General features: G+C 35.4%; 1 protein-coding gene and 1 long non-coding RNA gene across 3 annotated transcripts in view; one reads left to right on the top strand and one right to left on the bottom strand.

Annotated features, from left to right (window-relative positions):
- The window catches only part of TRIM33 (tripartite motif containing 33), a 126,178-nt gene that overhangs the window by 82,953 nt on the left and 29,098 nt on the right, over positions 1-14,127 (top strand). For both annotated transcript variants that reach the window (XM_032249673.1, XM_032249674.1), the window contains exons 5-10: positions 3,386-3,502; positions 5,984-6,098; positions 9,265-9,411; positions 9,862-9,979; positions 11,410-11,684; positions 12,362-12,526. In XM_032249673.1, coding sequence (XP_032105564.1) covers positions 3,386-3,502; positions 5,984-6,098; positions 9,265-9,411; positions 9,862-9,979; positions 11,410-11,684; positions 12,362-12,526 — 937 coding nt within the window. The remainder of the gene's footprint in view (positions 1-3,385; positions 3,503-5,983; positions 6,099-9,264; positions 9,412-9,861; positions 9,980-11,409; positions 11,685-12,361; positions 12,527-14,127) is intronic.
- Positions 4,820-5,133, bottom strand: LOC116531055. Its single transcript, XR_004260239.1, has 2 exons — positions 5,005-5,133; positions 4,820-4,957 (listed from the first exon to the last, which is right to left on the bottom strand). It is a non-coding gene; the product is annotated as an uncharacterized LOC116531055 (long non-coding RNA).

Genomic DNA, 14,127 nt, shown 5'->3' on the forward strand with positions numbered 1-14,127 from the left:
AATTACTTTGAGATATTTACATATTAATCAAAACAACATTTAATTTATTTGTGCATTATTCTTCCTCATTTCAGCTGTAATTTTGATTACGTAAAGAAAAATCAGTTTACCTAGGTATATCATATTTAGGAAAATGATGTGTTTGCTTGTTTCTTGTTCATATGAATGTAATTAGATATATTTAGAAATAGGACTTTGAAAAATATTTATTTTAGGATAAGAAGAATTTATACAAGGTTAAATTTTTATGAGTTAGAATTTTGTGAATTTCAATCTAGTTAACCCTTCTACCAAATGCCTGTTTGTTGACATAATCAAATTCTCCTTCAAAAAGGTTGCTTTTTCATCACAATGTAAATAAAGCTTAAGTCAAAAGGGTTAGCATGGAATCCTCATATTTTTGCTTTATTTGTTCAGATTTAACATAGGAATAGTTTTTATTGGATGTAGAGAAATCATAGTATATGGGATGAATCAAATGTTGCTCTTTAATGAAGGAAAAAATTTTGGTTCCCCTATCCAATAGTAAAGCCTCTTTAAAAGTTTCTTGCCAGGCGTGGTGACTCACACCTGTAATCCCAGCACTTTGGGAGGCCAAGGCCGGCACACCACCTGAGGTCGGGAGTTTAAGATCCGCCTGGCCAACATGGTGAAATCCTGTCTGTACTAAAAATACAAAAATTAGCCAGGTGTGGTGGTGTAGGTCTGTAGTCCCAGCTAATCGGGAGGCTGAGGAGGAGAATTGCTTGAACCTGGGAGCGGAGGTTGCATGAGCCAAGATCATGCCACTGCACTTCAGCCTGGGCAACAGAGGGAGGCTCCATCTCAAAAAAAAAAAAGAATCTTAAAATACTCATGTGCTTTCTTTGTGCTGTTAATATCTTATACAAGTTAGAATGTTGCTCAACTTTGTAGACAGTTGAGCTTTAAAAATATTCTCCTTTAAAATGGTACGATTGGGCTGGACGTGGTAGCTCATGTCTGTAATCCCAGCACTTTGGCCGAGGCAGGAGAATTACTTAAGACCAGTAGTTCGAGACCAGCTTGGCAATATGGCAAGACTTCATCTCTACAAAAAAGTGGAAAAAAAAAAAAAAAGAGCATGTGTCTGTAGTCCCAGCTACCCAGGAGAATGATGCAGGAGGATTGCTTGAGCCCATGAGTTTGAGGCTGCAGTGAGCTGTGATGGTTCCTGTGTACTCCATCCTGGGCGATAGAGTGAGAGCTTGTCTCAAAAGAAAAGTTCAGACTGGTAAATTTTATTATGTATATTTTACCACAATAAAATCAGTGCACCAGCTATTTTCTCTAAGAGAAATTCCCGTATTGCTATACATTTTCTCTCCTACTGTCCTCCATTCTTCCTGTACCTTTTGTATCCCACTACTAAGAAAACTTCCCTTTATCTTAACAAACTTTTCTTTATGTTAACAGTTTCATAGTCTTCCCTCTTGTCTGCCTTAGCTGAGACTTCCACTTAAGAAACAGCGGACATCTAGATGCTCATAGTATTTCTGCCTTTACTTTTGTGATTTCAGTGCCCATATAGTCAATTACACAGTAATTGTGAACTCCTCATTTCCAGTGATTTGGTTTTTGACTGTGCCACTAGGCATTCAGTTTTCAGGTTGTACCATGGACCTTGGTATAACTGACACATAACCTCTCAAATCTGCTGATCTCACTGTCAAAGTCAGTTCCAGCTTGTTTGGCTGTACCAACCAGTACTGTACCCTGATCTCTCATATAAGCTACTGTCTTAGAGTTTTAGCTGGTCTTTCCCTTCTATTCCCTTCTTTGGGTCTTTAAGTATGATTATTACATTCTAGTTAGAATTCTTCAGAGGTTTTCCATTACTTAGAGAATGAAATGCACAAATAGCATGGTATACTTGGCCTTTCGCAGTTTGCCTCTGGATTTTATCAGTTATTGTCTCATATTCTGACTTTTGTATGTTTTTATTTGGCCATATTGAAGTATTTATGTGCCTCAAACATGTCTATGTACCTAGCATAAGATGCTATTCTTACTTCTCTGTGATGCTTTGCTTTCCTTGTTATTGAGGCCGATTTAGGCAGTGGTTTCTTGTAGATTATATATACTTGAATTATATCTCTTGTCACAGTATGGTATCATTTTATATTTGTGCCCCTTTTTTTTTTTGAGATGGAGTCTTGCTCCATTGCCCAGGCTGGCTGGAGTGCAGTGCAGTGGTGTGATCTTGGCTCACTGCAACCTCTGCCTCCTGGGTTCAAACAATTCTCCCGCCTCAGCCTCCCAAGTAGCTGGGATCACAGGCATGCACCACCATGCCAACTAATTTTTGTATTTTTAGTAGAGATGGTGTTTCACCTTGTTGGTCAGGCTGGTCTCAAACTCCTGACCTCAGGTGATCTACCTTGGCCTCCCAAATTGCTGGGATTACAGGTGTGAGCCACCATGCCCGGCCTTTATTTACAAAGTGAAATAGAACTAACAAACAAAACTATTATTCTAGCTTCCTAGAATCCAAAGAAATGTTACTGGAGTCTGTATTTTTACTATTATAATTAGAAAATTTTAACATACAGAACCCATGCTGACAAAGTTAAAGTAAAACTGGTGTTGGTGATGTTTTATATTGATATAACCCTTGTGGAAAGTTTGACAGTACATGGCATTCAGAACTGAAAAATTATTTTAGTGTAATTATAAAGACAAGATAAAGAATAAAAGCCGATGTATATTTGCATGTTTATTATTATTATAATTGCATTTAAAAATGCATAGTTAGGCCACATGTGGTAGCCCACTCTTGTAATCCCAGCACTTTGAAAGGCCAAGGCAGGAGGATCACTTGAGACCAGGAATTTGAGATCAGCCTGGGCAACATAGTGAGACCTTGTCTCCATTAAATTGCATTACTGCACTTCAGCCTGGGCAACAGAGTACAGTAGTGCAGCCTGTCTCAAAGAAAAAAAAAAAAAGTAAGTAAGTAAATGCATAATTAAAAGATTAAGGAACTATATATTACAGTGGTAGCAGTGATTTTGTGATGTTGGAACTATGGGTGATTTCCCTTCCCTTTATAGCATTTTCTATAATGTGGTTATGTTTTACAATTTAAAATATATATAACTTAGCCAATATTTGAATTTTTAAAAAGATGTAATCCTGAATCAAAACTCTAATATAAGAGCAACTCAACCATTACGTGAGTAATTTTTTCTTTTATAATGGCCTTTCAGGGTCAGAGTTGGAGGTTGCCAACTAAAAGTTACTATTGAGATAAGGTATGAGTGGCCAGCATAGAGAGTTGATCACTTAATTAAGGTTTCAGGGTTGACTTATGTAGCTGTTCTTCATAAATGTTTTGTTTTAAATGTAGTTTTGTTCTGGTTTTAAGGTACCAGTTTTTGGAAGAAGCTTTTCAAAATCAGAAAGGTGCAATTGAGAATCTACTGGCTAAACTTCTTGAGAAGAAGAATTATGTTCATTTTGCAGCTACTCAGGTGCAGAATAGGTGAGTTTGTTGCTTTAAAGCCATAATTTTATTTTAGAATTATTAAAGAGAAGTTGGTCCAGTTTAAATCTGTTTTCCTGTTAATATATTAAGCATATAAAGAGAACATTTTTTTTTGAGGGAAAAATGATATGAATTTGGGATTATAATTGCTAATTAAGCAAAATTTAATTGACCAAACTTTTCTGTACCGTTTTAGGATACATCTTTGACTATTTTATAATTAAGAAGACTCTAGTCTATGTTAAACCTTAAATTTGGAAAAATAAATAGTATGGAAAGAGTTGAATTATACAATTTAAAGTGGAGATTGTGTGGAAGATACAATATAGAGAAGAGAGTATCACTGATGGACAAATTATTTCCCCACGTATAAAACAAGCATTAAAAACAGTGCTTATCTTATGAATAGCATTATAAGATGAATACATGATACAGTTTCTTGCACATAGTAAGCACTTAGATTTTAGCTGCTGCTGTTATATTTATAATTACCATCACCATTATTTAAAAAGTATTCTATTTTGGTATATTTCTAAATAAATTTATTGGTAAGTAAGAGTAGGTTCTCTGAGAGAGCAAATTAACAAAGTTATGACTCTTAAACACTAGAGAGGCAAGCACTTTGAGCTGGCATAATTAAAACTAAAATTCCTGGGGGTTATTAGGGTTAATATGTGTTTATTGTATAGACTCACAAATATTAGGACTTCTAATGAATATTTAAATTAATTTATTATTTAAATGACACATAGTAGATGCTCAAAAGTATTAAATAATTGAATGAATTAGTGAGAAAAGTACTTTACACATGGTAGAAGTTTTTATGTTAAGAACTAACACCAAAAGAAAATAAGAAGCTCCTCAGAGCTTTTTGATTGTACACATACACATGCACGCGTATGCTCGCACGCACAATGGTGGGTTTTTGGTTTTGGTGTTTTGGAAATGTTCAGTTGTTTTAGGTTAAACTGGTGATAACGATTGATTTGAAGAGGATGACTTTTTCTCAGAAATGGTAGATGGTGTCTCTTTCAAAGGAAATATAGTCAGTTGATTCATAATGGCAGTCCCATATTTTTATACAGATGTTTTGTATGTACATTGTATTTTTTAAATACGTTTTGTATATGTCTTCCAAAACCTGTGTACAGAAGGAGAGCAGGAGGTTTACCTGTTACAAGATTGCACAGGGTTGAGGAGATTGATTTCATCTGTAGAAAGTTTTTTAAAGAACAGTATTAAAATGTCTAACGATAACTTCGCCTTTTAGACCCATTTTTCACTGACCTATCTCCATTATTTTTTAATGTGCATTTTTTTCAAAATTGAACATGCAGTAGACTTGGTTAAGTTCAGCAGAGTCTGACTGAGGCTAACTGCTCTCTGCTTTCAGCAGAGATGCTAAATGCTAACTCATTTCTATCTTTGGCTCAGTCATTTTACATTTGAAACCTATATTTCTTTTTATTTTTTTTATTTTTCATTATTTGTTTTGAAACCTATATTTCTTATCACTAGTTATTAGTACCTTTATATGTTTTTAAAAATATCTTCCACTCACCTTAGTAAAATAAGGACCGAACTCAAAATTTTCAAGTAAGCCAAACGATGTACAGAGGAGGAAAAAATTACATGATTGCTTGGAGTCTATTAAAGGTACTAAATCTAAACTTGGCAAATGAAAGACAATTTAGGACCTGAAAGCATGGTTATAGTTTTTACAGAAGTAGAATGTATAAAAACTGAAGGCTACGTGTTATGGTTAGTGGTTGACATCTTATATATTTATATTGGTGGGATTCTCCACTTCCTGTTTTGTAATTACCAACATATCAACCACTTCATATTTGCACCTAAAATTTCCATAACTGCTTTGAGTGCTTACACCTATTTCTAAAACATCTAATAGCTACTCTTAAAAATGGATTGAAAATGTTTTATGCCCTTTACTATATGCAGTAGGAAACCGCTTTGAAAGTAATTTTTGAGGGAGTATATCAGAACCCACGTTTGAAGTGGCTAAGTTATAAATGAAAATAAATGCTTCTAAGTTTAACTCTTACCCTTTCAAAAGATAATTATTGCATGTGACATTGTCCTTTTGCACATTGTTCTTGGAAAGCATCAAGATTAAACAGAACCAATGTGCCGCATTGGACACTAACCAGCAGTCACTGGTGTTTGGTGTTTGTGCATCATATTTATGTCATAGTTACTTAAGGAGATTGCCATCCAGCAAAAACTGGCCTTTATGAGCATAATTTAAAATTATTAAATATTAATTTCATTCTTTGTTTGTATATATAACTTGTTTGGAACAAATTGAGTGGTCAGGTCTGCTGAAACGTAAGTTGTACATTTTGACAAAGCTTTTATTTTAATTACTCGGTTAAATGCCCAGGATGAATTTCTGTGACAGTTGATGATTCAAAGACCTAGGATAAGTTGATAACCTAATGATGCATTTCTCTTATTCAGGATAAAAGAAGTAAATGAGACTAACAAACGAGTAGAACAGGAAATTAAAGTGGCCATTTTCACCCTTATCAATGAAATTAATAAGAAAGGAAAATCTCTCTTACAGCAGCTAGAGGTATGGTTCAAAGCCAAAATAAAACAAAAACTGCTTCTCTTGCTCTTTAGCTGTTTTTAATGTTTATTGAAAACTCTTTTAGATGGGTTGGGGGGTATGGAAATAGAAAATTAAAAATAAGGTTTTTAAAATTTATTTTTGGAAAAGAGACCTTTTCTAGTTAGTTACTTGTGCAGCCCAATTTAATAACACTGACTTTAGCTGTATACCTTAGGAGATAGTGATATCCTCTTAGAAATCTAATAATTGTTACTAAGGACTGGGCACGGTGACTCACGCCTATAATCCCAACACTATGGGAGCCCAAGGCAGACAGATTGCTTCAGCCCTGGGTTCCAGACCCACCCGGGCGACATGGCAAAATCTGCCTCTACAAAAAAATAAAAAATTAGCCAGGGTGGTGGCATGTGCCTGTAGCCACAGCTACTTGGGAAGCTGAGGTGGGAGGATCGACTGAGCCCAGGAGGTCGAGACTGCAATAAGTGTGATTGTGTCACTGCACTCCAGCCTGAGCAACAGAGTACAACCCTGTCTCCAAAATGAAAAAAAAGAAAAAGAAATGTTACTAAAATGTGATGTACATGAAGGCAAAGCAGTCCCACCACATTTCTTCCCCAACCCCTTAAGATGGGGCCTCAATTTAACTTTTCCATTTAGATGCATGTTGGGCTTCTGCTTGAGTCATTTGTGTGTTTCACCTTATTTTAAAAATATTTCCATAGTTTTGCAGAAAGTGCTGCTTATTTTGAAATTTGTAAACCTTAAACTTAGCGATAATTTTGTGATATTAGGTATTTATGTTGCATATTTTGAGGTTAATTTGTAGATGTAAGTTTCTGGATGAAAATCTAGTCAGTTTGTGAAATCTAAATTTTTAATCAAAGACTCTACTGCCCATTTGATTTGTTTTTAGCAAATTTCAAATGTGAGTTTTCTGGGAAATCAAAGTTTTAGAAAGAAAAATGTTTCCTGATTACAAATTTCATGCTCTTAACTAGGCTCAGATGATAAGGGGATTATTTTTTCTGCAGCATTGAATAGTAATAATGAAATGATACATTTGACTACTTCCTTTAACTTCAAATTGTTGGTTTTTTTTTTTTTTTTTTTTCTGTCCCATCTCTTCATAGAACCCTTTAAAAATATTAGGCACAGGCCGGGCACGGTGGCTCAAGCCTGTAATCCCAGCACTTTGGGAGGCCGAGGCGGGTGGATCACGAGGTCAAGAGATCGAGACCATCCTGGTCAACATGGTGAAACCCCGTCTCTACTAAAAATACAAAAAATTAGCTGGGCATGGTGGCGCATGCCTGTAATCCCAGCTACTCAGGAGGCTGAGGCAGGAGAATTGCCTGAACCCAGGAGGCAGAGGTTGCGGTGAGCCGAGATCGCGCCATTGCACTCCAGCCTGGGTAACATGAATGAAACTCCGTCTCAAAAAAAAAAAAAAAAAAAAAGGCACATAGTTGCATACAAATCAGATTATGTCAGCAGAATGTTATCTCTGAATGGAATATATCTTTCCAGTGAAACACAGTTTGTGAGATTAAAAGTACTCTTGGCCGGGCGCAGTGGTGCACGCCTGTAATCCCAGTACTTTGGGAGGCTGAGGCAGGCGAATCACAAGGTCAGGAGTTCGAGACCAGCCTGGCCAACATGGTGAAAGCCTGTCTCTACTAAAAAAAAATACAAAAATTAGCCCAGGCATGATGGTGTGTGCCTGTAATCCCAGCTACTTGGGAGGCTGAGGCAGGAGAATTGTTTGAACCTGGGAGTCAGAGGTTGCAGTGAGCCAAGGTCGCACCATTGCATTCCAGCCTGGATGTCTCAAAAAAAGAAAAGAAAAGAAAAGTACTCTTGTGCAGATTGTTAAAGTTGTGGGGTTCCTTTCCTACTGCACACCGGCTGTTGCATTTAACCCTAATAGATTTTTTTTCCCCCAGAAGGACCCATGTGAGTAGAGAGCACTTAGTAACTATTTTTGATACACTTAAACTTACTGTAAATTCATTTTAGCTGTATGTCTAAAGTAGTATTTGTAAAACCCTTTCAAGAGTTTCTGAATTAAAGGATGCCTCTTAAGATTCCTTGAGCCTGGGTAGCCGACTTTGCAGTGAACCAGGATTGCACCACTGCTCTTCAGCCTGGGGGACAGAGTGAGAACCTGTCTCAAAAAAAAAAAAAAAAAAAAAGCCTCTTAAGGCTAACTTGTATACAAATAACTAATGATAAATACACCACATACTACTAACATGATAATTTTAAAAATAGATGTTTTCTAGTGTAGTATGTCCACAAACCCTTGTAGAAGAGACGTTTTCCTAAGCTTTGCAAAAGGGGTGTAATAAACCAGACTTCTGTCATTTGAATACTTTTATCCGTTGATTTGCATTATAAAATGAACAACTTCTTTCCTTAGGAAAAATATTGTCCAGAAAACCAACTTGAGTTGTTTTTGGGAGAAAGTTCTTAAGAAACAAATAGATGAGTTGTTTAGCATTCTGAATGTCAAAAGTATGTAGGACATTACCCATCCCTCCTGGGATGATTTTAGTTCCCATAAAGCAGTTTATTTTTCCTTTGCAGTGTTTCTCTGAAATTGGTTTTTCCAGTTTGGTCAGTCCTCACTTCTTTGTTCTTAATGAACTTCTGTCATATCAAAAGTTTCCTTAATTCTGCTTTTAGAACTCTAGAAGTTATCTTTTTCATTTGTTCTGGATATTTAAGAGAGATTTTAACTTCATTCTTATGCCACACCAGGAGGTGGCACTGGTGACACAAAATTTTTTGACCTATAAAGTACAGAGTTAAGATTACATAAATTTATTTCTAAAGTTAGCTCCTTATGCTATAAATACCATATTTTTAGATTAACCTAATAGGAGGACACTATTTTTAACAGACATGTGTTGATAGAAAAGAGACAGTAACTAACATTAATTTCTGTATGTGGAATATCCTTTTTAGCTTAGAGAACTAAGCTTTAGTTCCACTTTTGTTAGTGGCTTTTCCTCTGATTGATGATAAGCTAGCTAAATAATCATGGAGCTTATGCACTTATCCCATTTTTAAAGGAAGTATAGGCATTGTGCCTATTTGCATTAGAAACTTGGGGTTGATTTTTTTTCATATAGAATTCTTCAGTGAAGCTCTTGTTCTATTTCAGAATGTTACAAAAGAAAGACAGATGAAGTTACTACAGCAGCAGAATGACATCACAGGCCTTTCCCGGCAGGTGAAGCATGTTATGAACTTCACAAATTGGGCAATTGCAAGTGGCAGCAGCACAGCACTACTGTACAGCAAGCGACTGGTGAGACACACACTATTTTTCTTTAATGGATTTTATTAAGAGATTATTTATATTCAGTGAACTGCTCCTGTTTAAAATATACATTTTAATTTTGGCAGATGTACCACCACCACATCAAGATACAGAAAACTTCCATCACCCCCCAAAGTTTCCTTGTTCCCCTAGGCAGCCACTAATCTGGTTTCTATCATTTTTTAGAATTTCATATAAGTGGAATTATCTAACATGTACTCTTTTGAAGATACCTAGTATCTTAATGAAATTTATTACACGAAATGGCAAAAATTCAAGCATGTACATTTGATTTGATTGCTAACTTAAATATTGACACTGCCTAATCTGAGGCTGACATTGTGAGAATATATGTGCTTTTTTTCTTAATGTCTTTATCTTATGTTTTCCCAATTGATATTTAATTTTGAGACTAATGTGGATATTTTTCCCTTTAAGATTACTTTTCAGTTGCGTCATATTTTGAAAGCACGGTGTGATCCTGTCCCTGCTGCTAATGGAGCAATACGTTTCCATTGTGATCCCACCTTCTGGGCAAAGAATGTAGTCAATTTAGGTGAGAAATAATGGGTTTTATGAATATAACTTGGAACACCGAATTAGGAGGAGAAGACATCTCAAGCAAATTTAGATAAAATTTTTAACTTTAAAATGTAAAACTACTTAGAAAGTATGTTATTCATTGGAAACTCACTTTAGCTATGGTTTTGTATGGCTGTCATTACATCTTAAGAAAGTTGAGAGTTTACCCTGTATATTGTTTTTTAATGTGTAGTGTTCCTAGACCCCGGACCCTCCATCTTTTAAATTTATATTGACTGTTTTATATAGAAATTTTAGCAAATGGTTCATTGTCTGGAGAATTTCATAGATGTTTAGTTGTTTAAGCTGTATTGTGCATTAGCGGCGGACTTTTGGGATGCTGATGTGTCCAATAGTTATGTCGTAAGGAATGTTTGAAAGATAAGAATAGCTCTTCACATGGAAGAGAAATGGATTTTGCTTTTATTACAGCATAGTAGAGAGCTAAAGACCGTAGGTGAAAGTTACAGAGAGCTCAATTAAAACACATACACACAAACTTCCTAGCAATTAGAGAGCTATCTGCAGATTGAGCAAACTCATTTTCAGAACAGTTAAGTCCTAAACAGTGGGAATTATAAAAGCAGAGGCTAGTTAGCCTCCTGTTTACCAAAAAATAAAAAAAATGTAATCTTTGTATAAAAGAAAAACATTATACTCAAATTTAGCTATAGCCTTAGTTCTGGCATCAGCCACCTGTTTTTGTGTGACATCGTAGCTAAGAATGGTTTTTACATTTTCAACTGGTTGTAAAAACAAACAAAAACCAAGGACTGTGAGACAGAGTTTACGTAGCCTGTCAAGCATAAAATATTTACACTATGGCCCATTACAGGGAAAGCCTGTCAATGTGTCCCTTAAATCACATCTTCCTAAAATTTGGTTTCTATCCCTAGAAAACAGTGGCTTTGTAAAAAGCAAGGAAAACCATCACTTCTAAGGATATAAATTGTTTAAAGCATTCAGTATTTCCACAGAAGACGATTTTGTGGCATCGTAATGCTCTGTCTTGCACATTTTGGCAATTCAAAGGCAAATGGAATCAGCATTAGCAATCTTGAGTACCCTTCAATAAGTCTTGTCATGGGACAATTGATTTAGATTGATTAGACAGGCCTCATCTAATACCTCTTATAATCTCTTAATTTTCTGTACATCTGTGTAAAAAAGAGTAAGGACAGAAAATATATTTTTCTGAATAACCAAAAGTCATTTATTCAGCTTTGGAATGTATTAAGTTTCTGATCATCATCATCTTTAAACGGACTCCATTTCCTGCTGTACTGTTGGAGCTTTGAGGTGTTGTTAGTTGTCAGAGAAAAGAGGAAAACATGGTGATTACTCAGCAAAATAGATGATTTAGTTGATTATATGCAAATTCTTCTCATGTTTTAAATTTTTCAGGTAATCTAGTAATAGAGAGTAAACCAGCTCCTGGTTATACTCCTAATGTTGTAGTTGGGCAAGTTCCTCCAGGGACAAACCACATTAGTAAAACCCCTGGACAGATAAACTTAGCACAGCTTCGACTTCAGCACATGCAACAACAAGTGTATGCACAGAAACATCAGCAGTTACAACAGATGAGGTTGCAGCAACCACCAGCACCTGTACCTACTACAACAACAACAACACAACAGCATCCTAGACAAGCAGCCCCTCAGATGTTACAACAACAGGTAAGTATGCGTTACTGCATTATTGATAGAAATTATAAAGCTCCCAGCAGTATACTTTTTTCCATATTAGATAAGTTACACATTTCAAGGTTACTAGCAGGACTTTGAGCAGAGCTCAAACGTCAGCATTTAAATATTTTCTCTGGTTATGATGGTGATGTAACGGAGGTGTGAAGAAAGGAAGTAAGTAAATAACTTGTCTTGGGAAACAATTAATTAACTAGTACTCTGGAAGGATATCACTTCTCATCCTTTCACATCAGATCTTTTTTGTTTTCCACTACAATTGTGTGGACCAAAGGACCAGATTGTTTCTGCCTAGGATCTGATGTGTTCCTTAGGCGTTTGTTCAAGTCATTCCTATCCCTGGGTATCTTTTGCTCTCTCCACTGCCATCCCAATTAAAACTATTACTCCAGGATGGGATAAGTTAATGTTGATATGCTTTAAATACACATACAGAGAAAAAGAGAGGGAGCGGGAAAGAGAGAGAAAAGGGAAATTTGGGAGTGATACACAAACTAGTCATTAGCAGTCCTCTGGGGACTGGGGCTAGCGATAAGAATTATTTATACTTTTTACTTGATACTCTTTTATCTTGACTCAATTATTTTTATAATTGAAAGATAAATTTATTTTAAAATTATTACATAAATTGCAATTTCTACTTTTTGTAGCCTCCTCGATTGATCAGTGTGCAAACAATGCAAAGAGGCAACATGAACTGTGGAGCTTTTCAAGCCCATCAAATGAGACTGGCTCAGAACGCTGCCAGAATACCAGGGATACCCAGGCACAGCGGCCCTCAGTATTCCATGATGCAGCCACACCTCCAAAGACAAGTATGCCTAGAGTTACATTTGTAAGAATCCTACAATTTTAAAACTAAAAGACACCATTTTTCTTAAGCACTTTTTGGGAGCAGGTCATTGATATGTTTGAGAATTTGATTAATGCTATTTATCTTCTTGTCCCAGAAAAGTAAACATACACATAAGATTTTGTATTTAATTTAAAGAGCTTTTTAAAATCCCTTTGAGTGCATCATATACTATGGCTTAATAAACCCTGATGTAGTTAACGCATTCAGTTTACAGAAGTGAAAAGCAAATCTAATGAGCTGATGATTTTACCTACAATCACAAGAGGTAATGATAAAATAGCAAGAAACTTAGTTTCCTGAAAATGCTCCTCTGCTCTATTAATGTGACTTTTGATCCTAATATATAAAAAGGGCTTTGAGAGTAGTAGAGCTAACTGTATACATATATATATATATATATATATATTTTTAACCTTTAATAGTGTTCATTTTAGGATGTAAATACTCTTTAATAAGTGTATTTAGAGACATGTTTTATAATTTTTGCCCAAATAGTAAGTTATATTTATGTGGGAGATGAATTTATAAAGTGAGGTTACTTTTTAATAGAATTTCTAGTTACAAGATAATAGAGGTTTGTTTGTTTTTTTTTAACTCTTAGAATTATGTTTCTTAAAACATGTTCTAAAGACCATGAGAATTACCAGTCAGCTTGGGTGGGTTAGGGACCTTGTCAGAATAGATTCCTAGCCATAATCACTGAATCAGAGTTTCTACGAAGGAAGTATTCAGTAATATTTAAATTTGTACGAAGTCTGTCAGGTCAATCTGCATACTAAAGTTGGATAAATGCTGTCCTTTAACAGTGGTCCTTCAGCTTTTTGGTCCTTGTACCCCTAGAAAGTGCTTTTTAAAATACACGCGCCTTGGCTGAGAGTGGTGGCTCATGCCTGTAATCCCAGCTCTTTGGGAGGCCTAGGCAGGAGGGTTGCTTGAGCCCAGTAGTTCGAGACCAGCCTGGGCAACATAGTAAGACCGTGCTTCTATTTAAAAAAAAAAGAAAGAGAGAGAGAGACAGAAATAGAGAGAGAGAGAGAAAGAAAAATATATACTCTTTCACCTTGAAGACTTTCATTTAAAATTTCTATTATAGGTTTAAGTTTAAATAGTTTGAAAAGCTATACTTTATAGCATATAATAAATATTGATGGTACAAAGTTAAAAAACCTCTACATTATTTAAGATGAATTCACCAGAATTCCAAATACCCTAGCAGGCTCTCCTTGGACTTGATTTTCACTTCTACTTCCTCAACAGTTTAATCTTACTGTAATACAATTTTGTTTGATAGATATTGATTAGCCTATTGTAATTTTCTCCCGGAAAAAATGTTTATTGTAATAAATTGTTAAATTTCCCATGACAATAAGGTTATCATTAAGCTTTGAAACTTTTTCTGTGGACCACATTAACATTATATTATACAATTGTTGAAACAAAATGCGTGTATTTACATGGTTTAAGAATATTAGAAGATACAAAAGTCTTCTGGATATACATTTCTTTGAGCTAGATGGAGACTTTTTACCTCCTGCTTTTGGTTATGTATGTTTGTATGCT

This window comes from Sapajus apella, unplaced genomic scaffold (genome assembly GCF_009761245.1).
Source record: "Sapajus apella isolate SASKATOON/1434 unplaced genomic scaffold, GSC_monkey_1.0 scaffold69, whole genome shotgun sequence".
Lineage (NCBI taxonomy): Eukaryota > Metazoa > Chordata > Mammalia > Primates > Cebidae > Sapajus > Sapajus apella.